Source organism: Papaver somniferum, unplaced genomic scaffold, assembly GCF_003573695.1.
Source record: "Papaver somniferum cultivar HN1 unplaced genomic scaffold, ASM357369v1 unplaced-scaffold_107, whole genome shotgun sequence".
NCBI lineage: Eukaryota > Viridiplantae > Streptophyta > Magnoliopsida > Ranunculales > Papaveraceae > Papaver > Papaver somniferum.
In genome coordinates, this window is record NW_020619603.1 from 5551428 (window position 1) to 5575377 (window position 23950).

The window sequence follows — 23950 nt, forward strand, 5'->3', positions numbered from 1 at the left end:
TGAATATTCAAACTTACTGAATTGGAAAAAAAATCTATTTTCCATGTTTTTCTCCTTCATCTTCTCTAACTCTACTCTCTCAATAATTCTACTCAACTAATAATAAACCCATCTTTTAATTTAATCTCACTAATTGTTTTTAACTAAATCATTCACTAATCATCACCAAAAATTAATCAGGAGGGTAATTTAGGTATTAATATAAATATCTAGATAAGGGGTGACCTAGATTTACTTCTGTCTTTACCCAAAATAAAACCATGGTCCCCCAAAAAAACTATGGTCCCCATTAAATCGTTCCAATAAGATGGATAAACGGGCAAAACTGATGAGCAAATGTCCAAATTCGGGAGTTCGGACTCTAGGTAATGCACCCGATTTCTATCTATCTAGTACTAGTATTCTTTTTCTTTTTTGTTGTTGGTTTTTTTCTTTTTTTTTTTGTTGGTTATATTTGTAGATACTATTTTCTCAAAAATCTTCACCAACAATGAAGGATAGACCTTTGGATCACATAGTCAGAGACACTGAATTTTGGAGACGGAAGATTTGTACCATATATATAGGTCCCAATTTTTGAGGTTAGGCCGGATCTACGGACCAAAATATAAATATGAAAGTTGATTTTCATGGTGCCCGAACCTCTCGATCTGTCCAGAGCTGTTCATTTTAACTATATACTATATAGAACTAGTATAACACGCACGCGGGATGCGCCTGCCCTTCTGTTCGTTCAATAATTTTAAGCAGATCAAAAATTATTTACATTTTAAAATTACACGGGAGGTTCAGATTTTAGCGTGACTCCAGTGGCAACCTGTTAATGAAGTGTACCTATCGAACTCCCACTATCAGTATTGTTCACAAAAATCATGGGCTATTAAACCTGATGACGCGTGTGCACAATGAAGCCACGTCCAAGTCGCCCCCACCAAAAAAAAGTCTCAACGTCAGTGCATCTCCACCAATTCATAATATCCTATTCCTATACTTCTCTCAGTACTTTCTCCTCCTCCAATAACCCCGCCTTCTTCCCATTTGTTAATGAAAAACCAAACTTTAGAACATTATTGAATCTCAAATTAGTCATCCCTTGAACCACATGGTTCAATAAGGTGTGAAGATCAGTTTATTTCAACACTTTATTGTTTCACTTGATCTAAACAAATCATTCGGCCAGTCTTTTTTCTCAATTATAGATTATTTCGTCGTTTAAACCAAGCAATTTCTATCCTTTTACCTTAAAATAATTCTCTCCTTATCCATGGGTTCCATTTCTAAGCTCTAAACTCCTAACTTTGCTACTTCTTCTTCATCATCAGTTAGGCTTCTATCATCTTAGCCAAAAGTTCTAATAATTTTTTGAAACACAGAGAGTAATTCGTTAAAGTAATTCTATGTTATGACTTTGTAGAAACACAAAGACTAATTCGTTAAAGTATCATTTTTATGTTTATTTTTTTTTGCCCTTTTCCTTCGATTTATGTGGATTGTTAATTTTTGGATTGAACCCCTTGTTTGTATGTAGAATATAATTTTAGTTTAACTCATTAAATTGTCTTGATTTAGTAAAGGAACTATTGATTATGTTATTCGTTTCATGTAATTTATCAAAAGACATTTAAGGATCCGAAGTGTTTGATCTTTGACTTTTGTTGGTGTTGGTGGCGGCGGAGGCGGTGGTGCTCGTGGTGAGGATGGTGATGGAGCGTTGTTATCGTAATTGTTTCTGATAATGTATGTGGTGGTAGTGGTGATGCTGGCGGCGGCGGAGGTGGCTGGTGCTGGCGGAAATGGTGTTGGTCATGGCAGAGGAGGCGGTGCTAGTTGTGGTGGAGAGTGTTCATTTTAATATATGTGATGATAGTGACAATGATGGTGATGGGACGGTGGTATTCGCGGTGTGCTGGTGACGGTGGTAATGGTAGCTGTGGTAGCAGAAGTGGAACAACGATGGTAACAATCATTGTATTTTAATGTATGTGACGGATAGCGGCAGTTGTACTGGAGGCGCTGATATCGGTGGTTGTGTTGATGTTGGTGTCGGCGGAGGTGGAACAAAGATAATAGTAATCATTGTTCTTGAACGGAAGGTGGTGGTGGAGAAGTTGGAAACTAAAGTCCAAGAAAAAAAAAATATGAAATGGCAAAGTTGCGTTCAGTGGGGTTCGACCCTGGATCCTTCAGTTGCCTATTTTATAGATATAACCTTCCTAATCTGTACATGCAAGTATAATTTCAAGGGATAATTTCGAAATTTCGGGGGTGTGACAAAGATATCTATTCTATTATATAAAGGGAACTCCCGTTAGCTGTTCATCTTCATGAAATGAAGCTGCATATTTTGAAAATCCAGACTTGCCCATAATTTTGTATCTGCATAAAATACACGGAAAATGGATCATTTGTCCAAATATTTTTAAAACATGATTCAAATGGACGAGTAAAAATTATTATGGGTGAAATGGACAACAAAAATATAGCAAGGATGATACTGGGTTCATCTTGACTTAAACTTAAAAATAGCAAGGATAAAACTGGAAGATGTAAATTAAAAATAAAAAAAAAAGTATTTAAAAATTGGTAGGATGAAACTGGGTTTATCTTGACTTAAACTTAAAAAATAAAGGATAAAACTGGATGCATCCTGATATAATTTAAAAATAAAAAAAAAATATTTAAAAATTGGTAGGATGAAACTGTTTACATCCTGACTATTTTTAGATTTTTGTCCATTTAAACAGTATCAAAATCTAAGTGTCCTTTTAACCCAGAAATTGTTGATTTTGATTTTTTTAATCAATTTTGTGTAAAATATACTATCTAAATAAAATGAGGCTAAAAAGGTAAATAAGAAAAGAAGAATAAAGAGTAGAGGGAGTGGGTCAGGGCGCAAGGATCCCACTGAGAGGGGAAAAGTGAAAGCACGTGCCAGCATACTAGTGTCATTAGGAAGAAGAAGAAGTGTCACATACAGTAAGATGTAGCCAACAAAAACAAAGTACCACGGCTATGCAAAATCAACATCAATCTATTTTCAGGAGTAGCAGGTTGTCCCAGTTTAAAGTTGTTAGATATTAAATTTACCCATATTATCGTGGAAAAATGATGTCCAAAGACTCCTAACAACAATTTACTTGTAAAAAAAATAAAATATTACTTGCACTTTCTGGATGTCATCAGTGGAACATTCACCATTGTTCTAAACCTTCGATTCACTTGAAAATGTTTTAGTCTTGCACCTGACAGTCAATTGCGCTAGCATGTTCATACCCAAGATTAAAACCCTTCATAAGGCATTTCATCGTGAGGAAGGATCAGTTAATCTCAGCCCTTCAACTATTTTATATCTATTGGCTGTTGGAGACTGTGGGAGACTCTGTCATATGAAGTCTGTCACCCGATCCTGCCTCTGAAATCAAAATAACAAACTGCAAATAGAGCGGACCACAAAAACGAATAAATCATGTTAGAAAGTCTATCAGCAAAACCACATCATACAAATAGGTTCATAATTCCATCCCCAAACTACACAAAACAAACCAAAACAATTTAAGAAGGGTTCCAATCTCCAATAAAAACAAAATATAAGACAATTAGCATTAAAGCAAGGCCACAAAGAAGACGTACTGCAAAAACAAAAAGGAACCAAACTACTTGATTTTGCAAGGGGAAGTCTTGCTCACAAATGCAGAATACGTATGTTGGAAGTCTTGCTTCTTGACTCAGTATACAAAATACTAGAAGTATTTGTTGTTAGTTAACTGCACCTGATAGCTTCTCATCTGAATACTTTTTGTTTCGAGCCAAAGTAAACCTCACAATGTCTACCAACTAAGTTTTAAATTATATGCGAGTTGGATACTTGAAGACGCTTTACGACCTGCTCTAATCTTATCTGAGAATCGCTTAACGTGTCTCTTTCTATCACGCTGGGCAACACTAGAACGAAATGTTACACCAATTTTCTTCAAAACCATTTCATTTTGCAACAAAAAACTCAGAATTTTGAACTCAGCATCAGATCCTTCCGCATATATGAACTCGAAATGCTCAAGGTGAGACAACATTCCCGGGAATGACAATCCTACTTCCCAGTCATCTCCAGCGTCCAATAAATTGGTCTATACGCAAAAAATCACAACAATTAATAGCTCACTTAATTGTTACAAAAAAAGAAATGTTGCCAAATGAGACTGATGTCGTATTTAGAACTATTGGAACGACATTGCAGGACAAACTAAAAATTGAAGAGCTTAGTTAAATGTTACCTCATACATTTCAAGGAAAAGTCTAGTTACATTAGGAGAAATGCTGAGTAAGTATGTTATAGCCCGCAAGCAACCTCTGGTAGGCCACATTTCCAGCACCAAAGATTGTAGATTAGAAAACCGAGGAGGTAGAATGTATAGTAAGTCAGGAGCTCGTGAGAGAACCTCAAGAAGGAAAAAAAATCTTAATCTCTTAAACGTATTAAATCATTTCTGAATTTAGGCAACAGAATCTAGTTCCACTGTTTCCGCAAGAATATAATGTATAATTAATGGAAGAGAGGAAGCACCCATACCTCAAGGAATCCAGGTGTTAATCTTATATTTTTCACCATATAAACCGCTCAAAGATATTTCACCAAACGTTTAGCATACACATCAATTTCTTTTGAAGGCAGCTTCGAATATGTTTTTGCATTCTCATCTTCTTCTTTTTCTCTTAGTATCATGTTAAAACTTATCCAGGACGGTGGAGAATAAATTTTTAAATGAACTCTGCAAATAAAATTTGCAAATGAACTCTTCCAGGTTTGGAGCACATAATTTGATAGTGTTAGCTATAGTACCGTTTTGTGGCAAAAACTGTCTCTTCCAACAAGTGTATACAAACTTCGTAAGGCTTTGAGAATCAACAATCAAATTCAAATTCCTTAGATAATCACAACCAGATATGAATAACTTTTCAAGAACTGGACAACTTGAAAAGAATCTTTTAGATAATTCTAGGTTAGAGACTGATGATCGATATATGAACAGTTCTTTAAGCCGTGGTGAATTCATAGATCTTGGTAGAATTATATCTACATATTCGTCAGTGTCGAATACTTGTATTTCCAGCTTTATCAGAGTTCTGGAATTCAGCAGCAATTCCTCAATTACTATACTTATTTCTTGAACATTATACTTGACGGCAAAAAGACTCCATCTATTAACATTCATAATAACTGTATTATCATACTCAGAGTCCCAATCCAGACTAAACTTCTGAAGATCGGTGTCATCACGAAACATGAATACCATGTAAACAAATTCTATGAATTTCTTAGTATTCTCATGAGAAAACAAACTCCTATTGAATTCTAGAACAGGTAGAGATTTCCAAATATGAATCCATCGTTTCGACAACACACTAGTCTGAACAACATATTTAGTATCATTGAAAGACAGAATATGGTGAATAAGTCCATCAGGTAACCTACTGATTCTATCTTCCCCTGGTGCATTCCTTGATTCTTCCATTCTTTTAGGGATTAACCTAAACTGTAACTTCAAAAACTCTAAATATGTTTTTTAAAACCCTAATCTCCAATTTTAATCAGACTGAATTAAAACAACAAAATACCTTAATTCCAATTAACCTAAACTGAACAGTATTTAAAACTAATGAATTTTGAACACAGAACACACACAAAATTTGTAGTTGAAAACACTGAAATTAGAAGATGGAAAGGGAATTAAGCACCTTTGAGTGTAAAAATGGCTGATGAGCAGTAGCTCTTCAAGTTCAGTAATTGAACCCTAAACTCTAATTTCAAAGTGAAAATCCCCAAAATTCTGATACAATGTTTCTGATCTGAGATGAGTTCACTCTAAACAGATGATGCGTCCTCTCTTGTTATAATTGCTCTCAAAATCTGTTGAAAATGTGTTCTTCAAAATCTAAACAAATGGAAAAACATACACCTAAATTGAGTTGAACTTACAAAGAGGCACCTGAATGCTAAAACTTTACCTCAATGCACCTGATTGAAGGAATGAAACCAATCAATCTTGAGCAGAATAGAAACCCTAAACCCCCCATTTCAGAGCGATATTATTTGTTCCTGAGAACCCCCACATATATAAGAAGAAACTAGATTTTGTGCCCGTGCTACGCCCGGACAGCTTCTCAAACTTGGTTCACCAATTCAATCTACAACTATAAACTACAAATACAATGCATAAATGCCTCTTTCTTTGAACCATATTTTGTATTTGATAAAGCTCAGCTTCGCCTCGCCCCAGTCCCCATTTGATTTGGTAAAGCTCGATTTCGGCTCGCCCCATTCCCGATATGATTTGGTAAAGCTCGGCTTCGCCTCGCTCCTATCCCGATATGATTTGGTAAAGCTCGGCTTTGCCTTGCCCAGTCCAGATATGATTTGGTAAAGCTCGGCTTCGCCTCGCCCCAGTCCCCATTTGATTTGGTAAAGCTCGGCTTCGCTTCGCAACAGTCCAGATATGATTTGGTAAAGTTCGGCTTCGCCTCTCCCCAGTCCCAATATGATTTGGTAAAGCTCGGCTTCGCCTCGCCCCAGTCCCGATATGATTTGGTAAAGCTCGGCTTCGCCCAAGTCCAGCTAACCCGTGAGCCCCCGTGAACCCGCAAGCTTTACCCGGGACGGGTTGGAGAAATGACCACCCGTGAAGAATTTCAACCCGCAAGCTTAGGCTGTATTAATCCGTAACCTGCGGGTTGGTCACAAGCCAGCCCCGTCCCACCCGTTTGCCAGCTCTATCAATTACATAAACAGATACAGAAGCTTAAACAACAACAACATCATTAGGACACTTGAGGTTAAACAATATCAACCATGTGTTTTTTTAATCAAGAATCATATATTCAAAAACCCTGAATGTTAATTTTGAACAAATTGAATAAAAGTAATAAAAATAAAGATTGAAGAAACCCTCTATGCCTCTATCGATTACATGAACAAATGCTCTATCACTAGAACATTTAAGAGCAAAACCGTAGCGACAAATGTAAGGTAAGGGTGTTTGTTATCAGGAATCATCTCTTCAAGAACCCTAGATGTTAATTTTGAACAGTAATCTCTTGGTGGGTTTCTGTTTTTGAACAAATTGATTCAAGTGAATTAATAAAAATAAATATTGAAAAAAAATTGATTCAAGTGAATTAATAAAAATAAATATTGAAAAAGGAGGAGAGCAGAGCTGCAGAAGAAAGTACCTATAAATCAAACAAGATTCCAAAGATATCAGCTTGCCTTGCACTTGCAGTATGACAAAAATGGCGATGGCCACTGCTGGATGAGAATAAAAAAGCCAGAGAGAAGAGAAAAGAAATAAGATAAGAAGAAGCTAGGGTTTTATGCTTTTATATCTAGGATACACGTATAGATGGGAGGGGACACGCGTTAGAATTGCGGGTTCACAGGTTGTACCCGCGAGTTTACAGTCCGGGACGGGTTTACCTGTTTTCTCACGGGTCGGCATTTCTCCAACCCTAACCCGGCTTGTTAGACAACCATCCAAGCTGGGTGCGGGTTTTCACGGGCCGGGCCGGGCGAACCTGAGGGTTTTTGGCTTGTTTGCCAGCTCTAAAATGGACCCAAGTTGACCCAGATCCACCCGCGCGTGTCAATTGGGCGAGGGAAGCTCCATCCTTGGTTACAAGATATACAAATCACTCATATTTTAGGAGCACATCTTTATATGAAAGAAAATCAAACAAGATAGTTGGAATTTAATTCCGAAAATAATCACTTTCAAAGATTTAATCGGATCTTATTTCGGTATTTGTCTTAGTCCGGTAATCTTTATCTTTCTCTTTCTCTTTCTCTTGTCGAATTTCTCAGTATTGTACTCTTACATTATGATCTTATTTTTTTATATTCTCTTATTTTCGATCTAAAGAGAAATCTGCCCGAGTGGACAACAAAGTGTTCATGGATGGATCAGATATGGGTTCATTCTAGAATATCAATTAAATATTGGACGTCCACATTGGCTAGGTTAACGATGGTTATATAATTATGCAAGGTGTAAATATGAATTCAGTAATTTATGCCCAATATTTTATCTAGTTTTTTTTATTCTTCTATGAAAGTTTTAGTGTTACATGTTCCTAGAGGCAAAGAGAGTTTATTTGAACGTGCAACAATATTTATCTGATTTACAATGTTGTCATGATGAGAAATGTTGGAAAAAAATGGGTTTCACAAAGGATGAATGACACAGAGAAGAAATTGTTGCACTCCAAAACTTTCAAGGCTTGTATAAATTTCTTTTAGACAAATATTTCTACCCTCCCAATAACAATTGGCGATTACAACAGGTATGCGAAATATTGCCTTCAGGATACAATGAAAGCCCTGCAACGAAAACTGAATTCAAGGTTTGTACCCCTTGATTCAATCAAGAACACACAAAGAGATTTCTGATTTCTGATGATGCTTTTTGAAATAGAGAAAACAGATTGATTTTTCTTATATGTTAAACGAAACTGGGAGAAGCTATTTATAAAGGGTTTTGCACCTGTTGGGAATATGTTTTTTTATTCGCCAACAGGTTTCTATTCACGAAACGTCAGGTTCCTTCATCAACAGACATCAATGGTGTCTTTTGGATTCGAAATTTTCGAACAGGCTTTTATCGGCCAAATAAAACCTTCAGTTCAAAAAATTCTTCCGGCGATGCCCCCCAGGACCCCCTTTTGGTTAGCGGCGTTGAAAATATTCCAACATTCTCCCCCTATTTTCAAAAACCATAAAACAAAGTTAAAACTTTTAAATCAGAGTGACTGCATCACCGAAGTGACTGCCTACGTACCCGAGTGGGATCAAGCCAACGTAGTTCAAGCACAATTGAGACTAAGCATCATCGTTGAAATCAACACATAAATGATAGGTATTTTTTGGATTTGAACCTTCACTTAGTGTAAGAAACTCAAAGCCTTATCGAGGTTCTATGGTGAAACCAGTCTTGAACCAAGTACCCCTTATGAGAAAACCGGAGTCTCCACACATATTGATTTCATAAAATCATGTGTTCTGTAGCCAAGCACGTTAATGGCCATGTGCTTATATCCTTGTTCATGAGTCTTCTTTAGAGAACGGTCTTCTTCTCTTAGGAAACGGCCTTATTTCCATACTCATATAGGTAAGTCTCGAAGGTGTTTCTGCGATACACCTTTTACTAATCATAGACTCATTAAGGATTTACATCCATCCTATTTTCTTGCAGAAACCAGCACTAATAAGAAATGGGAAGTTTTTATATTAGTGCTCCATAATCCACATCCATAACTTGTTGGTACCACATTGAACCTTGTTTATCCTTTTCAAAACATAGGTTGGGTTTCTGCTATGGGAGATCAAACTTCCTTCACATCTTTCTGCGTATTCCAACAAGAAATCACGTATTAGGTTTCCATGTTGTCTCTTGCTTTGTATACCCGTTTTTCTAAAATATTTATCCGAATATTTCTCCGACCTATTTTTCCTCCATCATCTTTCTGTTTAATTAATCCAGATTTACTCGGTTTTGCATCTGAATTTTAGATTCACAGAGTAAATCTAGGAAATAGTATGTTGTTTGACGAAATCTGATTTTGTAATTCGTGTGGAAGATTATTCAGGAACTTCTGTTATAACCGACTGCGAGACTGATTTGATACAACTACTTCTCTGATGGACGAGAGAAAGGTATGATTTGGATATTAATTCGAAGAAAAGTCTTATTCTTAGTGATGTGACAATTGAGGGGATGCAATCAATGGTCAACAAGACAATTTGGGTAACTATCAAGATATCTTTTGAAGCATCAAATTTCTCACTTGTAAGATCAGGATTCAGGACCTCTTTTAGTCTATTCCATCTTATTTTGTTTCATGTAATCTTATAAAATGTAAACCACGTTGGACGCTTATTGTGTCATTTATACCCCGGAGTTCCATTCTTCATATTTTATTTGTTTATAGTATCATGATCAAACGAGAGGATATGCCTATCTACCACTCTTTTATGTAATCCTTCAAACCTGAATATGATAAGATAGCCGAATAAATAAAATCCAGGGGCTCCTCAAAGCCCCTTCTTCCTTCAAGATTTTTGTTTTTGTTTTTACAATGCTATCATTTACCTTAAATCTCATTTCAGTTTTGTATTAATAATGTAACAAACACTTGACTCACATAAAAAGATAACACAACAGTTCGCACCGGGATTTTTAATTTCGAACAGTTCATAATCAATCCAGCAACAACCTTATCAACGATTTCTGTTGCTATAATTTCTCTTTTATTAAGTTTGTTGAGATTATTAGTCCCACATTGTTTGGGCATATAAGATCATGCAGTTTATAATCCTAAGGGCCTCTCCACTCATCCTTTTGGTTTTAAGTTGGGTGCACATATTCTAACCTGGTATTAGAGCAGGCTATTTGTGAAGAGTCATTTGACTGCGCCTTTACTCCGCATCACCCAATTCGATTGTATTTTCCACGTGTTAGTTCCAACGAGACTACACGTAAGGAGGCGTGTTGAGTTTTGTCCACGTGTTAGACCCAACGAGGCTACACGTGAGGGGGCGTGTTGAGATTATTTAGTCCCATATTGTTTGGACATATAAGATCATGTGATTTATAATCCCAAAGGCCTCTCCACTCATTGCCAATTGGTTTTGAGTTGGATGCCCATATTCTAACAAAGTTTCCCGATGGGATCATACATCTTGGTTTCTTAAATAGGAATATCAATTGGATGCCTATATTCTAACAAAGTTTCCCGGATGTGATAATGCATCTTGGTTTCTTAAATAGGAATATCAATTCTTCTTCATGCATCTTGGTTTCTTAAATAGGAATGGATGTGATCATGCATCTTGGTTTCTTAAATAGGAATATCAATTCTTCTTCATGCATCTTGGTTTCTTAAATATAGGAATATCAATTGGATGCCTATATTCTAACAAAGTTTCCCGGATCGGATGTGATCATGCATCTTGGTTTCTTAAATAGGAATATCAATTCTTCTTCAGTTCTGTTCTATAAGCTTTGAGGATTACACTGCCCCTCAGTCTCTTCCTTAAACCGTCAAACCGCATTTCAGTTTTGTATTAATAATGTGATAAACACTTGACTGACTTGACAAGACAATAAAACAGTTCGCACCGAGATTCAACTTAATTTCCAACAGTTCGTACAAGTAGAGTAGGCTGTTGGTGTGACCGTTGCCCAGTTTAGTTCTCATCATTGATCCTAAGTAAAACCAACAACAAGAACAAGAGAATTGGGGATTAATATCACCAGCCTCTACCAATGAGCCACATCCAATTAAATGCGGCACCAAGAGCAACGCCTATAACCACAAAAACTGCTAGCAAATTCCCCAATGCATTTTTCTCCGGACCCTTGTAAATAAAGAGAACAATGAGCATTGGTCCGAAAAACTTCAAAATAAAAAAGAGAACTGCCCCTGATCATGTGATACGATTGACCAACCTTGTAGCCTTGGGTTGCCCCTATAAAGACGCAAAGTGTGAGATATCCGTGGCTTAATCCTAAGAACGATGTCAAAAAGATCATCCAGCCTTGGCCGCCTCCATATTTAGCCGTAAAATAGAAACATGGGACAAGTGAGTAACGGCAAATGGCTGCAACCACGAGAACTTTTCTTGATAATGTGCGTTCTGTGACTGGAAGGAATCTTCCAAAAAGCTCTAGACAATTTAATACTGTAGTCAAAACAACCGCATACCTGAGCAACCAAAAAAAATAATTAGATTACACTTTTGAATAAAGGATTAGGAGACCTCATAGGCTGCAGAAAAATAAAAAGTTCCCCCTAAATAAACTATGATTTGTTACACCAAATGTTATTCAGCACACAGGAGATTGAGAGAGATTACCAGGAACCCAAGTGATGGTTCACCGTATCTTCAGATAAGAACCCAGGGAAAATCGACAACGTCAATGCAAATGTTAGAATTATAATCATTGCACGGTCAAGGTTTTCAGTTAACAACTGTTTAATGGTCAGGCGCTCATCCAATTGTTTATGGCCTTCCTCATCAGCCTGTAATATATAGAATTTCTGAAATCTTATAGCTCGGCATAATAGTAAAATAACAAGTTGGGTCACTAGAAAGAGGGCAAGTAAGAAGAATACTCTTCTGGTTAGCTGGATTTCCAGGCCAGCTGCAACCAAATCATCTTCAACTGTTTTTGACCCTTCTGAAGCTGCCTTTGATCGGTAATACTTAACAATTGGTAGTTTTGCAAAGACAAACGCATAGAGAACAGCACATAACAGCATAAAAGAAGTGGTAACTGACAGATACACCACTGCATGCAACAGACATGAAAGATTTAAAAGACATGTATCCACTATGCACAAAAAAAACTCGGATATTTCTCAATTAGATGAAAGATTTAAAAGACATGTATCCACTATGCACTTACTTGCCTCCTGGCGAAGACCACTCCTGGAATTTTCAGTGGCTGCTTTTGTTACTAGGTGCAAAGATGACGTTAGAATCCCCGATGCAGACATCCCATGAAAAATATTCTGCATTTGTTTCGGGAACAAAAATACCAGCAAATGCCAGAATACGATCATTAAGTACTTAGAACCACCAAGGGAGATCTAGCCGAGATAAATTAAGAAAAGAAAAAAATATACCCGCATAAACTCGGGGCACATTAAGCATAGATCCCCAAAAATCCCACCTTCAAGAGACCCCTGTGCCACAGCAATAATTCCAACAATCAAGCATAAACTGATGAACCTCCAAAGCCCCCCACCTCCAGATGTAGCAAGGTCCACCTATGAAGAACAAACATAGATATGAATTTAGAGCCGAATTGTTCCACGGATGAGCAAAATGAAAGATGAAACTGCTTGATGCATCGATACCATACAAGAGGAGGTGACTACTTACAATTATAATTGTTGCATTACTGATAAGTAGAAGTAGAAAGGTGGAAATAATTCGTTTTCTTGTGTTTAGTGTTGCCTCATAATATGCTAATATGACAGTAGTTGTTAGTATAACAGGAGAATACACAATCGGGAGCACTCTACCGGAATGGTAATCCTGCATCAATGAGAGAATTTAACTACTGTGAGTTTAGTAAATATTTGTAGATGACATATTCCATAGATTCGAGAAAACAAAATCACATACAAAGGAGAGCGTCATTACGCTGTCAATCTAAGCATGTTAATAGGTAAATAAGCAAGCGGGAAAGTGAAGGATAAATTATCATATACCGGGAACAAGTATTGAAAGTAATCTCGTATGGTCAACATAGTATTCCAAGGAAGAAGGCACCCAATTCCTAAAATCCAACATATTACAATTGCCATCTTCCGGCCCTCTTGCTGTTAATTTACTCAAAAGCAAATGAAAATTAGAATTCACCCACTAGAAACAAGGTAACCCAAAAGATTCATCTTCCGCCAAAAAATCATAACGCACCTCTGGTGGTTTGTCCAATATTATGCCAGCCATGATTGTTCTTTTCTCGGAGATATCTTTGTAATGATAGGATTTTGAACTGTTGATTTATAGATCCTGCTCTGTCTGTCTCTGTTTGCTTCCGAATTTGATTTCACCAACTTCATTCCCATGTTTAACATTTTGACATTAATAAGTTCTTATACTTGGCAAATTTGAAATGAATACTTTTGGTTGATTATTTTGGTAGGGATTTTAATTTATATTCCTTGTATATTTCAGTGTTTATGATAGTCTTCTTAATTTGGTAATTACTACTATTCAAATATTAAAGGAGCAATTTACAAGGGGTTAGTCAATTGAGATTTATGGAGAAATTGAAAGAATTTTAACACGGTAGTCAAATGTGATTTTAAATGACTTCTGGGGAATTCGCAAGTCTATTGTTACAGGGGGTAGTCAAACAAGATTTATATGGATTTTCGTAGATTTGTAATTTGAGTGACTCCCAGAGATTCTCTGAAAATCTAGAGAGTTCTAGTGATTATCTGAAAGTATTTTAGAGAGTCTTTGTGACTTATAGAGACAAAAAAAAAAGAGATTTGCAAAGAGTCTATGTGATTTGTAGAGACAAAAAATGTATAATATCCCATGAAAAATTTAAAATTTCTACCAATTTTTTTATTATCCATGTTACAATGTTTATAACAGTAGCATGAATACCTAATCAAATATGTGTCCATTATCAAAATTAATCTCATTATTGTCATATGCCTTAATTTTTATTCTTTTTGTCCCACTCGTCTCACATTTTATTTGCTATACTATTTCGCCACTGATTAGCATCTTCTCGTACATAAACATCTTCTCGAATCCAGTCATTTCGATCATCTGCAGACAAGTACATAAACATCTTTTTCCTTTTTTTTGCTGTTCAATATCTACTGCTTGAAAACGCTCATCCGTAGTAAGATCTGGTATTTCCATGTATAGGTTAGATATAAGCAATATATGGAACAAAAAATAATCTATGTGCAGTAAATAATCTTGCATATCATAATCAGAATCCCGGATATCAATTATGTCTTTAATCTTTAAAATAAAAATAAAAAATATTTGCATATATCTCTTCACATATAATTACTATCTTCCAAATCATTTGTTGAATGGTGGAATATACTCATCATTCACGACATTTTCTTGTAAACGGGGGCTCCATTTGGATCCACGATAATTTCTTCGTCCATTTGAAATAAAGGAGGATTACCTCTTAAGAGGTTGGAAAAGATTCACGATGATAACTAGGTTGGATAATCCGATGCCAACTGGGTTGGATAAGCATGCAACACTGACTGCGGAATCCTACATTTATAAAAAAAAATTAAAATAGATAAGCAGTCCAATTAGAAAAACGATGATGATGATGCTGAAGAAGAATTGATGAAGATGAAGAAAAAACACATAAGAGAAGTTTCTAGGGCTTCACCATTTTTGAGGAGCGAGAGAAAAATTTCGAATTCAAATTTCAAAATTTGAGATCGATATCCATGACCAAAATTTTTTTTGATAATTGGGTAGAATGTAATCCTCCATAATTCGGTTAATAGGGAAGCATTGTTATCTTGACTCTCATGTTTACCAAGTTATTTTAAGATTTTCAAGTCTCCCAAAATATCACCTCTTGAGGAGAGATTTCAAACATGCTGATCGAATTTTTATATAGTGGTAAAGGTTGTCGTTCACTCGGACTTGATGAGATTGATTTTTTAGATTTAAATAATAAAACTAACAATTATATACAAAATAGTAACAATGTATCGAGAGGTACTAGTACTAGGATTCCACCAAATATTCAAATTCATGCGATTCACCTATTTATTCTAAACCATTATAGCTCATTCAATAAGAATTTTGACTCTATATCTTTGCCTAAGGTAGATTCTTAAAATATTAATTGTAAAACTTAAGCATGGCATATCAAAAAAAAAAATCCTAAGCATAAACCATCAAACGAAATGACAATTAATGAAGAAAAATCTTTTTCTAATTTTAATTCAATGCAAATAGTTATATAAAGAATTAAATGAATTTACCACATGCTGAATTTTGGTTTCCTCCGTCGTCCCAGAGAAAGGTTTAGCTCCACATAGTGAAAAACACGCTCAAAATATATTTCATAGCTCAATTGGTGTTTACAAAGAAGAAAATATAACTCAGGGAATTCGCAACGCTGTCACGGCGTTACAGAGCTCACCGTTACAATAATTGTCACAAACTGAAGATAGCGTTACAAATCGGCCGTTACAAACTGTTAAATATAAGACCCTTGAAACGACAGTCTTTTACGGTAGTATGTTCTTCAGTTTCTTCTTCCCTGCAACAGCAGAAAAATCTGCTCTGCAGCTTCCTATTCTTCTTTGTAGCTTCCCCTAATCACTCGACCCCCTTCTATATCCTCCCACATGACTTTTTAAACTCGGCAGGAACAAGAATAACGTCTCATTAACTCCTCAAATCTTCACCATAACTCGCAGTAAAGAAAAATATTCTCGGGTTGTTTTTCTTCCATTCTTGCCTTCTCACGCTGTCAATCATCGTTTACACGTTCCAAACCTGTTGCCAGCACATGGAAAATTGAGTCGAATCCTCTCCAAATACTCACCAACCTCATTTATACTCGGGATATGCTAGTGCTTTGTTGTGTCCGACAGACTCCTCTTTTTCGATCTTGAGTCATCTATCAATCCTGTTTTAGCTGAACAGGATATTCCCAACTAATTTTAATGGGGAAACCTGAAAAATACTCCAACTGATCACTCCCAGAACTTCCACAGAAACCCGAGTCCATGTCCTCCCCTGTTTTGCTTGACCCAAGAATTGAACCTTGTTTAATCGAATCTGGAGTGATTACAAACCCTGTTTAGTCGAAACAGGGTATATCCAATCCAAAGATCCCATTGAATCCGAACAAAGCTCCATCAAAATCTTGCTTGAAATACCCGTGAAAAATTCACACCTCCGTTTACTTCTAGCTCGAGTTGTAGCCGAATTAAATCGACAAAATCACTTTTACTATCCCTGTTATGCTCTAACAGATGCTTGCCATCAGTTTCAGCCGTTTAGTCTCCTCGGAAGAGCACCAAAACTCGAACCCTAATTTTGTTCTTCCTTTGCCAAGATTTCCCGCCAAACCAATTAATTCAAACTGAGAAGAAGATGGTCTCCCTTTAACAGTGATGGGGTGCGGTTAGCAGTTGCTGTCCTGGGGTGCAAATAGTAAAGAAGCTGGCCCTTAGTAAATGAGGCGCCCCTTATCCAAAGCAGGGGTCCGTTTAGCAAATGTGCTCCGAGGGTACCTTTTATCAACTTTTCGAGCCGAATTTCCCAAAAATATTTATTTCCCAAAAATACCTACAAACACACCAAACACCAAAATTAGTACAAAATAGATTGCCAACAATATACAGTATTGAGATCAAACTAGACACAAAAAAGTGTCTATCAAATACCCCCAAACTTATTATTTGCTAGTCCTCGAGCAAAACCAATAAAAAATAAAACTGAGTTAATCTCGGGAGGGTTTACTAGAGGTGTACCCACAAAACCATGACTTCTAATTGGTCAAAAGTATCCAAAGAGCTATGAGGACATACAAATTCTCAACCTATCCAAGTAACTATAATTCCAGAGAAATTAAAGGTGTCAGCTCTAAAGCTGACTGAAGAAAAGGGGAGACACATCCGCAACACTGCTAGATAAAGAGATATCCGCTACACAGCTAGATAAACATTGTAAGATGCGTCCGCTGCTTTACGGTTGGATAAGATTAGGAGAAAGATAAAGATGAGAGGGACATCTGCTACACATCTGGACTAATTACGTGTGATGAGTCAAACCAGTGCTAGAAAGATCTTGTGCCAGATTGAAAGCGGACTAACAAAGAAGCCAAATGCATCTTTCTTCGACTCTCTCATAGTGCTTAGTAGAAAAACGTCTTCTTCGGTCTTCAACTGTTGATGATAAACTATCGAACCTCATAGAACCTTGACAATTTAACTCTTCTCTTCGATTTCTTGCTTGACTTAAAAATTTGTACTTCCTTATGGCCTTATTGAAAAACAAACTTTTTTTTTTTTACACAAAAATTACAAGACAAAAATTTACATGGCCATGAGAGAAGGACTTGGATCTTCGCAACTTGTGATGTCTTGGTATCATGAATTCCAACAACTTATATCATTTGCTCTTATAACTTCTTGTAAATAAGTCTTCAACTTTGATTTTTGAATTATCCTTTTCTATTATTGCTTCTAAACCTTAAGCGTCTTCAACTTTCTTCATATATTTTGATGTCGCTCCGCTTGTTGATGATGATAAGTTTCTACTGAGAGAGAGTCGTAATCCAGTAACTAAGACTATACTGTGAGGTTGCTTTGTCTTTCTGGCATTTCCTGGCCTACTTGCCTTTCCATCATGGATGGTTAGGTCCATCACGGTTACCCTCTAAAAGGAACAAGTTCTCTCCTGAATTTCAAAGATCTCAATGTCTTTTTCTCTAACGTCTCAAAAGATTATTATCTCTAGCATTCCAGTTTCTATCTTTCGGTGAGAAACAATATGTAAACTTAGATAACTGGATACTATGTGACGCTAGAAGTTTCTCTCTTACCCCCAAACTTAAATCTAACATTGTCCTCAATGTTCTAAAGATAAAATTAAAAACATGAACAAGGAGAAACTATTACCACTTGAGGGAAAAAAAATAAGGAAGAATATTACCGTGTCGCATGAAAATGGGTTACCTCCCAAGAAGTGCTAAGTTTAAAGTCTTCATCCAGACATTGGAAGAATTAGTCACCTCGTAGAATCATATAGAAGTAGCCGGAATAATTGTGGGTCATCTGCATCAAAAAGTATTACCCACAAGAAGAGGAAACTGCAACTGACCAAGAAGATATCGAACATACCCTTGCTTAAGACAACTACATCTAGTTGTGGTTCAGGTTCAGGCTCTTTAAAAGGGTCTAAATAAAAAGCTTTCATTGGTTGGATTTCCTCAAAGGCATTCTGAAGATCAGGCTGAAGAGTCTGGAAATACTCGAGTAAGAACTTAAAAGCGCATAACAAAAGCCTGAATAAATGGGGATCCTCTAAGTCAATCAGATTTGACTAACACCGCTGACCACAATGAAAGAGGTGGTCTTCCTTAGGAAAATGTTTCGACCCTATTCTCCCAAAGTAATTAGGTTCAGTCTCAAAACTTAATAACTGACACATCTGAAAATCATATGTTCCCACAATTGGAAGAAAAGTTTTTGGTGGGAAAACAAAGTCAATCTTGGTATCATAGCTTAGGTTAGCCACATCAACCAGAGGATGGGTTTCTAACAACTGAGCTTCTTTTTGGACACAACGAGGTTCAGGAAAAAGTGTATGAAGATAATCTTGTAAGATGGTTGAGGCACAAATTTCAAGTCCCAAGTGAGGGATCTTTATAAGAGCTAAAGGTATGGCACACAGAGAATGATAATCACCCCCAAACTTAGATTTTTGGGTATTTCTAGATAGACTAGCTACAATTTCCCTAATTTCAAGATCGTTGGAATCCTGAAAATAGTTAATTGCTTCTTCTAGGTTATACTCAAGTGACGCATCCTCACTCATATTTAATAGCTCTACGAGTTCATTTTCTTCGTCAAAGACCATTTTTTCAAGATCGCTAGACTCTAAAACGTTATTCTCAGAATAAACTCGTTCCTCTAGACCATTATCGATTTCGTAATCAAAAGGAAACACTATATCATGTAAAGAAGTGGTCTCTCTAATCAAATCCTCGTCCTTTTGAATAGGTTAATAATCATTAAAATTATCGGGATTTGAACCATAAATAACACTATCACCATAAAGTTCATTAGGAGTAAAAAATTCCTGATCACCATGCCTAAATACTTCAGATTCTTCATCATCATTGTCCACATAATAATCATTATTATCATAACATGAAAATGGTTGAACCTCATCTACACAAGGAGTGTCACCAAATCTAACCTCGATATATTGATTATGCAAATAACTAAACTAATTTTCATGGGTATTATTGGATACACTACATTGGAAATTCAAGTCATTTCGAGCAATACTTTCGTTCGTATCTAACTCAAGTCTACGTGTCGTCTCATCTATCCTCTCAAGGGTCTCTTCTAAAGAAAGGTCCCTAATGGTTGGATCTAAGTTTTCACTTAACCTATGGAAAAGATCTTCCAAAGAAGATTCAGTCGGTGTTGTAGTTCTTTCATCCATAACTACGTTGTTCACCTCCTCTAATTTGTATCTCGATTCAGCTAACTTACGTGATGACTTTGCTAAATTCCTGAGAGACTCTTCTAGAAAAGGAATAGGAACTGAAGGATCATAAAAAGGACTACTTTTCAAAAGTTTGATTGTATCCTCTAAATACGAAGAACTAGTATTATAATCTTCTTGCTCGTAAGACTGATGCGCATGCGCATAGTAATTGGGCTCACCATGGTATGACCCAAAATCTTGAAAAGGTTGGCGTGCCCAACCACTATTCACACTATGATCATAAAAAGAGTAATGTCCATGTTGCTCGGCTGGATAATCATTGTATTGTCTATACCAGTTCGACATCCTAACTGCAAGGGGATTCTAAACAAGCACAAAGAAGGCTTACTCGACCACAACAAGCCTATTTTATCTAGCATACAAAAAGCATGATGGCTCCTGGCAGGCTTCCAAAAGGGTATAGAAATTATCCCCGGCCAAAAACTTGGTGGGCCCGGAGATATGTATGAAATTAAGCGCAATAAAAACGGGGGCCTACAGTAATACCGCAAGTGCACGGTCGTCGGTTGTAGCTCGTGCAAGTACGGGTCGATCCACAGAGATCGGGTGTGTTTTGGAGTGTTTCTAGCTAATTAGGTTCCTAAATTGCTATTGGGCTTTGAAGCCTTTTGGCTTAAATTGGGCTTTGAGTACTAATGGGTTTGATAACAATAAAATGAACTGAGCTTGGGCTCAGTTAGTCTTTGAAATGTAAATGGGATTTGGCCTTAAACTTAGGCTTTTGATTAAGCCCACAGTTGACTGAATTGGGCTTTTTACCTTAACCTAAACTGGGCTTTGAGCCTTAATGAAATGGGCTTCAACTTTTGGTTTAAACCTGGGCTTGGTAACTGTGGACTGGGCCTTAGCTTTTTGGAATGAGCTGAGCTTTGGGATCAGTTAGATGGGCCTTTGCTTGGCTGCAGGAAGCAGCAGCAACAACAGCAGCAGCAGCACAAGTGCTGCACAGCAGCAGGAGCAGCTTGGCAGAGGAAGAGAGCAATGCAGCAGTGGTGCTGCAGCAAACAACAGCAACAGAAGTGGAGTGGCAGCAGCAGCTGCAGAAGCTCATATGCAGGAGGCAGCAGCAGTGTTGGTCTGATGCAGGAGCTGCAGCAGGGAAGAACTGGCAGCACCAGGTAGCAGTACTGCACAGCAGGGAATGCAATGCAGCAGTGCAAAAATGCAGCTGCACAAGCAATGAGTAGCAGGGAAAGCAGCAGCAACACAAGGCAAAGAAGAAGGAAACAGAGAAGCAACAGACAAGGAAGTGAAGCAAAAACTAAACAGATTAAAAACTAAACAGCAACAAAACAATGTACAAAAAACAAAACAAAGTGGAGCAAAGTGAAAGTGACACAAAGGCAATTAGCCTAAGGCAGGGAGGATGGTGAAGCTAACATGGAGCACAACTAAGACACTCTTTTAGAGTGGGAAGAGAACTAGCTTGCTCATTGTCACTAGTGAGCACTAGTTTCTCTCCACTACTCAATTAACACTATGCAGCAAAGTTTTAATCTAACACTCCATTACTTAACATGTATCACAAACTTAACACTAAACTAGACATGGCACTAACAGTGACAAAGCAATGAGGATAACTATCAACAGGAACATCACACATTAACAGTGAATAACATTAACAGGAACTGAAAACAAGAAATTAACATTAACTTTAACAACACTAACAGGAACTGAAAGTCTAACATTAACTTTAACAAAATTGAACTGAACATGGAAATTAGCAGAACTTGAAAGTCCTGGATGCAGGCTAATCCAAACATAAAGTTTCTACACCAATCCCACACCCATATTTATACCCACAACACAAATTTCTCAAAACTACAAAATTAGGGTTCTTCCCCAAAAATCAGTTGAATTAGGTTTACCTAATTTCTTTAAAATTGATCCTTGAAATCGTCGACCCATGCTTTGTAATTGCTCCTACTCCATTCCCACGCTCTATTTTGTTCTCTAGACTCATCTGTTTTAATGATTTATCACCTAGGGTTATGGTGTGAAATCATTAAAATAGAGGGCTAGAGAGAGTGAAAGGAAAGGGGGAAGTGTGGAGGTGATGTTTAGGGTGGTAGGGTGATGATGGTGTTCGTTTTGGTGATTGAGGTGGAGAAGGTGGTGGTGTACGGTGGAAGGGGAAGGTGATGGTGGTTCTCTGCTGTGGAGAAGTGAGGGAGGAGAGGTCGACTGTTTTGGGAAGGAGGGTATTAGGTATTTGGGTGTTAGGCGGGCGTATCGAGTTTGATGTTCTGCGACGCTGAGTCACTGGATGCGAAGCTGGTAGGTGCATCGGACGGTGATGCAGAGGCAAGCGAGGAGCGACCGTCGGATGAATGGATACAACGAAACGAACGGTACTTGATGGAGTTAGGTACTGTAGTGTAAGGCGAAGATATCAAACTTCGATGAACAGCAAGGGAGCAACCGTTGGATTCAACTACCATCTAATCTGAAGGCTTGGAATTTCAGCGCTGTGGTGCTCGGCAGAGACTTCAGATTTTGATGCTCTATGAAGGAGCGACCGTCGGATGCTTCTGAGAACTGATCTGATGGCTGAGAACGGAGGCGCTTTTGTGTGTAGAAAATGAGGTTGTGCGCACCATTCTTCGCGGTTTCCTTGCGTGATTTCTTCCGGCTTTTCACTACGTTTCTGCTCTATTCCGCTCCGCAACTCATCCGAACTTTATTTATTACCTAAAAATGCAAAATTAATTAATAAAAATATTTATTCTTGAAAACAATGAAAATACAGAATATGGGATAAAATGTAGAATTAATGCACAAAAGATGAGTTAAAATGCCAACAAAAAGGGATAAATATATACAATATTTGGCACTCATCAAATACCCCCAAACCTGAATTTTACTTGTCCTCAAGTAAAACAAAACTAAGGAAATCCTAACTATACCACTGTCGCTGGTCTCTCGAATGCATTTAGCGTATGCACTAAGCCTTTTAAACCACTAAGTGTCCCTAGTGGACGAGTTGAAGTCTCGTGAAGGTTTACCAGAGGTGTGCCTACAAAACCTAAGGACAAAATATAAGCTCAGATTCCATCAAATGTGACATGTGCAAAACAGTTCAAGCTCACAGCAAAATGGAGATGTCAATCTAGCTATCGAAGGCACAATCCTAGCACTGATAACAAATAAGGACATGTGATAAGAGTGTAAAGTGTATCTACACATGTGTAAAGAAAGATCTGAAGTTATGACTACTAATCACCAAGAGATAGTTTCTCAGGCTAAGAACTGAGGTCGAAATCTAGCTAGCTGTCCGGACTTTACGAGAATTGTGAATGAGTTAGAGGTATTTCACAATTACTCGCGTTGTACATCAATGGCATACACCCTCCTTGTTTACAACACAAAAACACAAAAGATGACTATTTACATGACTCTTATTTACATTGACTATTCTCTTTTATTTTTGGAACAAGAGAGAATGGAATTGATAAATACTTGATTTTTTTTTTTTTTTTTTTTTTTTCTGATATTTTTTCTGAATATAAACATCGATTTTTTTTTTTTTTTTTTTTTTTTTTTTTTTTTTTTTTGAACAAGGAAACACTTTTGAAACATAACAAAAAGAAACAAAAGATTACATGACACTTTGCAAGAGGTAGCCCTTTTTGATGCACCCAGTTAAATTCGATGGTTGTCTTTCTTAATGTAACCTCCACCTTCTATCCCAACCAACCAAAGAACAAGCTAGTCAAGTTTCGTTCAGTATTCTAAAGTGATTGGCAATCGTAACTTCCTATCAAACACCTTGAAGATCGAGGCCATACATGTATTGGGAGATCGTGCGCGTGCAAATTTCTTATCACTATGTGAATTGTGCTAGAATCAGGGTGCCTAAATATCTAGACTAAGACTCCTAATAAAAATACATATTTGCACAAGAGTCAACATTTCAAGGTAAATGAGCTCCATTTTTATGATTTTTCATTTTTTTTTATTTTTTTTTGAATTTTGATTTTTTAATTTTTTTGGAATTTTTCAATTTTTTCAAAAAGAAGAAGGAGTTTGTTTTTAATTATAGCATATTATCGTGGCATCTACTCTATACCCCCAAACCTAAACTAAACATTGTCCTCAATGTTTCAAAATATGGAAAGAATTAAAATGCAA

At 36.9% G+C, this 23950-nt stretch overlaps 2 protein-coding genes across 2 annotated transcripts; both read right to left on the reverse strand.

Moving 5' to 3' along the window:
* Positions 1 to 3827: 3827 nt before the first annotated feature.
* Positions 3828 to 5510, reverse strand: LOC113327940 (F-box/LRR-repeat protein At3g58930-like). Its single transcript, XM_026575048.1, has 3 exons — positions 4882 to 5510; positions 4631 to 4766; positions 3828 to 4124 (listed from the first exon to the last, which is right to left on the reverse strand). The coding sequence occupies exons 1-3, from the start codon at positions 5508 to 5510 to the stop codon at positions 3828 to 3830; spliced, it is 1062 nt and encodes a 353-aa protein (XP_026430833.1).
* Positions 5511 to 11296: 5786 nt separating this feature from the next.
* Positions 11297 to 13195, reverse strand: LOC113327942 (equilibrative nucleotide transporter 3-like). The gene is made up of 8 exons (XM_026575049.1): positions 13181 to 13195; positions 12935 to 13090; positions 12676 to 12819; positions 12456 to 12561; positions 12163 to 12338; positions 11903 to 12069; positions 11496 to 11751; positions 11297 to 11404 (listed from the first exon to the last, which is right to left on the reverse strand). The coding sequence occupies exons 1-8, from the start codon at positions 13193 to 13195 to the stop codon at positions 11297 to 11299; spliced, it is 1128 nt and encodes a 375-aa protein (XP_026430834.1).
* Between the last annotated feature and the right edge of the window lie 10755 nt (positions 13196 to 23950).

What these genes read in the sequence shown, in the direction of transcription:
- LOC113327940 (XM_026575048.1), bottom strand. Translation starts at nt 5,510, where the DNA reads ATGGAAGAATCAAGGAATGCACCAGGGGAAGATAGAATCAGTAGGTTA. An exon ending in GATTCTCAAAGCCTTACGAA is followed by an intron (nt 4,767 to 4,881) that starts GTTTGTATACAC and finishes TTTTATTTGCAG; the next exon opens with AGTTCATTTAAAAATTTATT. An exon ending in ATGTGTATGCTAAACGTTTG is followed by an intron (nt 4,125 to 4,630) that starts GTGAAATATCTT and finishes TTTTGCGTATAG; the next exon opens with ACCAATTTATTGGACGCTGG.
- LOC113327942 (XM_026575049.1), bottom strand. An exon ending in GTAATGCAACAATTATAATT is followed by an intron (nt 12,820 to 12,934) that starts GTAAGTAGTCAC and finishes TGTTCTTCATAG; the next exon opens with GTGGACCTTGCTACATCTGG. An exon ending in AACCATCACTTGGGTTCCTG is followed by an intron (nt 11,752 to 11,902) that starts GTAATCTCTCTC and finishes TTGGTTGCTCAG; the next exon opens with GTATGCGGTTGTTTTGACTA.